Raw genomic sequence first — 6,405 nt, 5'->3', positions numbered from 1 at the left:
ATAAAGTATGTAATGTTTACATCGAAAGTCAAAATTACATGCCTAAGTAGCTCTATAGCCTCAAACGCAAGGAAACCAGAGGCATCAGATGCTACAAGTCTATGACATCTATAAAACCTCAGTCAAGATTGACCGATCAAATCATAAAACATCCATAAAACCTCTTTCCAATATAAAAATTTACAAAAACAAAATCTGATAGATTTTGATATTCTTTCTAAATATATTGCAGAAAAATGTGAACATCTTTACCATCATTTTGGGCAAATCAATTCAAACCACTAATCATCCCATTCCTTTTTCCTTCCATTAGATTTAGGCAGTTTTGTAACAATATCATTAACTTGTTTAACCAATACATGATTATCACCACCAGACTTCACAACTTTTTCATCATCCCATTGATCATCCCAACCTTGATCCCAATTCTCTGTTTCATTTCCCTCCATATTCTCCACTGTTGAATTTCCCATTTCAAGTTCATGATATGGAACCACCCCAACGTGTCGGTCTCGGGTCCTAAATATGAAATAAGTCAAAACTCCTCCTATGACTAGTACTAGTATTAATAAGTATGCACCATTAGTGGGGGTCATGTAGGTCCCATAAGAAGTGTATTTCTGGTAATGATTTTCCGGTGCTGGAGCTAAAGCTGCGTTTATTAGACAATCGCCATCGCTAGTGGTCAACGCTATTGCAGAACTTAAGTCAACATCCGAGGAAATATTGACCTGTAATCAGTTTTGAGTACTTTTGAGTGTTTAGGTAAACATAAACAGATTTTGAGTTCATTTAAAGGAACTTAAGACGCTTCAAATATGCGTTATCTAAAATGTTTTAACATGATATTCGGAGTAAGTGAACGAAAAGAAACGTACCTTCTTCATCTGGTAGCTTGTTATATTTATTTCCTTGATCGTACGGTTGGCAGGAAGAATAACAACTTTCACTCGTTGAAGGGTTTCACCGTTGTTTTGTACAAATAGGGACGTTTCTTTATCATGAAAAGAGCGATGTCTTTATCAGTAAACGAATCAAACTAGATGGAAGACCAAGGGTAAATATTGTACACTTCCAAGATTTCTCGTTATATTATGCAAAATATTAAAAAAAAATGCCCTTATAACTCGAATACTTAACCTTCATGAGAAGACATGCAAAATATTTGTGTGATTAGAATTACCAGTATACGGGAATATACGATATTCCATCCTATATAGGCCTGTAAATGAACCAAAAGTTCATGAAATGTTCAGCGGGAAGTTCGTTTCGGTTAAAGTTAAATAAACGAACACGAACATGCCCTTGTAAGTGGTTGTTTGGTTCGTTTATGGGACGCTCGTTTTGGCTTGTCGAGCCTTGTATATTTTTTAAGCTTTATCTTTTTTGGACTTGTATGTATTAATTTTATATTGCACAACCGAGCTCAAGCTGAACTTTGGCTCATTTAAGGTACTGCACGAGCTCGTCCCGAGCTTAATCTCGTTTAAGGTTTTTACTGAAAAAATGCATAAAACAATAAAGAATGTATATAAATTTAGTTTTTAAAACGAAAAATATAAATTATCTAATAATTAATAAATAAGCAGAGACTGAGCTTGAAAAACAACTCTCGAGCCGAGTTCAAGCTTTAGAAAAAGAGCTCGAAATGAGCCGAGATCAAGCTCTTAAGTCTAAACAAGCCATGCTCGGCTCGTTTACAGTGTACTATAGGTGGCAAAATGGGCTATATTATAAATAAGGAATGAATTAAATATGATTACTTAAACGTTAAACAATACCATTAACATTAATAATCTTGTATGCATTTATATAGCACAATGAATTTAGTAGTCACCAGTTAGAGAATAAGCGAAGCAGGCGGTTATGTTGTTGATGCGGCAACTTCTAGAAGCCCCACTGCAGAGTTGCTGGAAATTTGATCCTAAATTAACTCTGTAAGAAGGGCCAGGTGAAGGAGAATCCTACATGTTATTAACAACATAACATATATATAACTAACCAACTTAATTCACAACAACAAATCATATCAAAGTTGAACTTGAAATCAGGTACACATATAGAGAACGTACGGTAGATGACGCATATGATCGTAGATGCAGGGCGGTGAAAACCATGATGATGAGCAAACCTCTAGGATTCATTTTATTTATTTTGCGACAACCAACTGGCCGGGCGTGTGAGATTCATATTCGAATTATTATTTAAAAGCTTGAACCTTGGTGTTTGTGATAATAATTGGGAAGATATAGAAATAGAAATAGAAATAGAAACGACGACTGACTTAGACTTAGTTGTAGTTGACGGAGAATTACAAGTAGAGAAAACGCGTCTGACATCTTCGTCAATTCCATTCCGATCGATAATACATACGACGACTCACGAAAAGTCGTTAGCTGGCTTTATATAGTTACTTATAATTTATAAATAACTAACATACATACGTCTAGTTAAGTTTCAAAGTACAAACTTGACCGGGTTGGTAAACTAGAAGTAAAACCTGGGTTAGAGTGGTAACACTTGATAGGTTTACGGACGGAGGTTCGAAACCAATCAAAATCGTACGTTCTCCAACAGTTTCAGACTGATAGGGCATACTCTTGTATGTGTAAGGTGTGCAGCCCCACATAATCCATTAACCTGATAGACCCGTAATTTATATTTTTTTAATTTAAATTTATATATTATCATTTTTAAGTAAAAGCTTAACAAGAACTGATTTTAAACGAAAGGTTAAAAGTCCACTGCCTATACTATTATTTTAATTGATTCAACTAAAAGTTTATTTGGTTTAGGCATTGCCCAATGCCTAATGTAATTTGAATTTTGAAACAAATAAACAAACCCAGTAAAATAACCTTTTTGGCAAAAACAAGGAAGAATCAATTGTCACTAATACTTTCTACAACGCTAACATGTGCACTTCTAACCTGCAAGCCTAGTCAGCATGTCACATCAGCTTTTCACTTATTTTTCTTACATACGCATTTTACTTTCAACACTACCATACTCATTCTTCTCACATACAACCTTGTTATTTCCACATCATCAAATCTTTTTTATTTAGTTAAATAATTAAGTAATTAAATTAGTAAGTTTTTAAATAATTATATTGTTGCATTATTCAATAATTGTATTTTTTATAACGATTTTATAACTGCTATCAGAAGGCAATTTTGCGTCGGAGGATCATACAAATGGAGTACGATACGGATGCATGATTAATTTTTTTAAATTTAATTACGTTTTAGTAACCTTTATTTTATTTTATGTAAATTTGTATTTTCTTTAAATTAGAGTTTTATGTAGCTTTTTTAAAATCTTAATTGTTAAAAAGTATATTTAATAACTTTTTAATTGGGATTTCAAGATTATAATACTTATTTTTAATTTAATCAATGTTTATATAATGTTGAAAAGTTTGTTTGGCAAAACTAGTTGATAGCTGGTACGTGTAGTTATTTTAGATATATTGAGATGTTAGACAGAGTAACTGGATCTTTTAATAAAATGTATAAAATGATCAAAATGAACATAACTAAAAAAACATAATACTAAATGTATATATCTTGTAAGGTTATTTAAGTATTTTAAATAGTGAAAGCTTATAATTTTTTAAAATGCTACCGGTAGAAGCCTTTTGATTCAAGTTTTTTCTCCAAACCTAAAAGCTTCAAGCTTCTTCTACCAAACAAGACCTTTTTATTAAGATAAAGATTTTTTTCTTTGTGTTTTTAAGCTAGAAGCTCTTAAAAGCTCCCTACCAAATATACCCGAGTTTATTTTAAAGGCCTTCTTTTAATTGCATAGGGCCCATATAAACCGATTTCTATATATTCGGTTTCAAACTAATTTAGTTTCTATTCAGTTTCTCGAGTCATGTCGGTTAACTAGGTTATGTGCATCTTTAGTTATAACCTTGGTTCAGTTACCCGTTTACTCTTTATACAACCTGGTTTGGCTCCACTAACAATGTTTGTTTCTTTAAGGCCAAATGGAGTGGTATTGATTTCCACAAATCTCTCTTCCTTGAAATAGGGGGATTATGTTCTCGTTTTTCCCATATCCAAATTTCCGATCCTTTCCCATTGATTCCTTCTTTTTCTTCTTGCATTCTATTAAAATTCGATGAAAACTCACCGATTTTGACCCTTGTTTTACTGCTACATCATCACCTTCCATATCATCCATCTTATCACCTTCCACCACTGGATCTCTATATTCATATTCATTTAAAAGCATGTCTATCTGACTTTATCTCTATATCCATCTTTAAAATTTAAAGGCTTAGCTATAGTGAATAGATATTCTTTATTAAAATCTCATTTCTTGGTTTTTATTAAATTTAGCCTTTCAAGATGGATGGAGCACCAACATAGGTAGGGTGTATGGCTTCCAAACCATATGAAAACATCACCGCCACACTTTATCGGTAGGGCACATAACTTTATTCCATGACAAAGGTTTACCACATAAAATCGATTAATTTTTTTTTACATTTATTGTACTTGAAGAATTAAAAGACAAACAAAAAGTTCAGGACGCTTGTGGGTAGGTGTTGCCAATAATTTTGTGGTTTGTGGGTACTTGAGGCTAAAAATGAGGTGGCAGTGTAAGATTAAACGATACATGGGTAGTACCCAAAAGTATCCCTTCCTCCCTTGCAATAAACCATAACTGAACTATTCTCTAATAGTTTCTAAGAGTGAAAATGAATATTAGCAATAGGGACAATATTCACAATTAGTTATGACAAGAGATGAAATCGATAATTCGCACCAAACTACATGAATGATTTATGTAATATAGTCTATTACTCATTATAGAAGATATAGTTGAGTTCCCGATGAGCAAGTGAAATATATCTTTACAACTATTAAGGAAGAAAAAAAAATGAGGTTAAGATTCAGAGCAAGTTAATAGGATTACAGCCTAACAAGGGAACATGACATTTATGCGTATGCGAGACATTATGTCTATCGTACCTTCCTAATACGACTCTTACACAATACTCAACTGCTAAGAACTCCTCACATTTCTAGCTTGTGAGTGAAAAGAGTACATGCTTATTTTTCCATATCTATGCCATCTTTGTCCTCCCTAAGTGTCCACATTTTATCACACAAACTCTTATCATCTAATAGACTAACACATGTATTATTGGCATATATGTCTCACACTCAAATTTTACATCTTCCCTGACACACTTAACCGATCGAAAACAAAATTCACTCGCAACTTAAAATTACTTGCAACGGATGCTTCACTCGACTCTCGCCTAGGTCCACTCTAATGATTTTTTTTTATCTCTACAACACTGCACCAAAACCATATGGCTCAAACCCGATATCTAAACCAAAGAGTCTAACATGACTATGAAGCACAAAAATAAAGTAGCTAATCATTTATATAACCCATTAATAAGTGTTAATTAACTAATCAACTAATAAACAAATTTTTTTTTTAAAATTTAGATATAAAAAGAAAAAGAAAAAGAAAAAAAAACGAGGGAAATGAAATTAGTAGTTTGTTCCAACGGTGAAGTCTTCTTGATACTAAAATGAATGTAGAAGAAGTGAAATAAAAGAAAAATTCCCAAAATAGTCTCTTTTAGATAGAGAGTCCCAAAAATAGCCATTTTTTTCTTAAAATTATTTAAGATTTGGACTGTCAAGACGGGGAAAGATAAAAATAAAGAGGGAGCAGTCCAAATTTTGAAAGAAAGTCAGGTAGGAGACGAGATTTGGGGAAATAATGAAGGTAAAGTCCAAATTTTTTGTAATCTTGGAGCAAAAGTTCAGAATATTCCAAAACTTTTTTTTTGTTCAAAAAACCGTCTTGAGAGATTGTTTTATATGTTTCCTACCTTTCCCGTCCATATTTTCAAATTCTTGGAAAAATACATTTTTTACAATTATACCCCTAAACCACCACCACCACCACCACCTTGAACCACCACCATCATTGGCGCCGTCGGCCCCACCCCATCACCACCACCGTCACTACCACCATAGCCACCTCCTACATATATGATCCTGTAAGTTTCTGATACCTTTAGCATAGTAGCCCTAATAGACTACTAGAGAATGAAACAGAAGCAACAGTCTTCTCATGCTCACAGTCTCACTCACCACTCACGTGCCACGAAGCCTCCTCCTACGTCACTAACCCACGAAGTCTTCTCACAGCTTGTTGATGTGGGTTCATATCCTATCGTATGCCACCGGTGCAGCGGTGCTAGTGATGGGGGGGGGGGGACGGCGGCTATGGTGCAGCAATGGTGGAGGCGGCTATGGTGGTAGTGACGGTGGCGGTGATGGGGTGGGGCCGACGGCGTCGGTGGTGGTGGTGGTTCAAGGGTATAATTGTAAAAATTATATTTTTCCAAGAATTTAAAAATATGGA

General features: G+C 34.1%; 1 protein-coding gene across 1 annotated transcript; it reads right to left on the bottom strand.

The window, feature by feature from the left end:
* Nucleotides 1–251: 251 nt before the first annotated feature.
* On the bottom strand, nucleotides 252–4,242 carry LOC143532991 (uncharacterized). Its single transcript, XM_077027888.1, has 4 exons — nucleotides 4,141–4,242; nucleotides 1,838–1,964; nucleotides 879–994; nucleotides 252–731 (listed from the first exon to the last, which is right to left on the bottom strand). Exons 1-4 carry the CDS (start codon nucleotides 4,240–4,242, stop codon nucleotides 282–284), a joined length of 795 nt encoding a protein of 264 aa, XP_076884003.1. The 3' UTR covers nucleotides 252–281.
* Nucleotides 4,243–6,405: the final 2,163 nt, after the last annotated feature.

The sequence above is a fragment of the Bidens hawaiensis genome, unplaced genomic scaffold, assembly GCF_021521415.1.
Source record: "Bidens hawaiensis isolate Kalapana, Puna unplaced genomic scaffold, B.hawaiensis_p1.1 tig00009577_1, whole genome shotgun sequence".
Lineage (NCBI taxonomy): Eukaryota > Viridiplantae > Streptophyta > Magnoliopsida > Asterales > Asteraceae > Bidens > Bidens hawaiensis.
The sequence above is the reverse complement of the archived record's forward strand: the minus strand, read 5'-3'. Positions and strand labels throughout refer to the sequence as shown.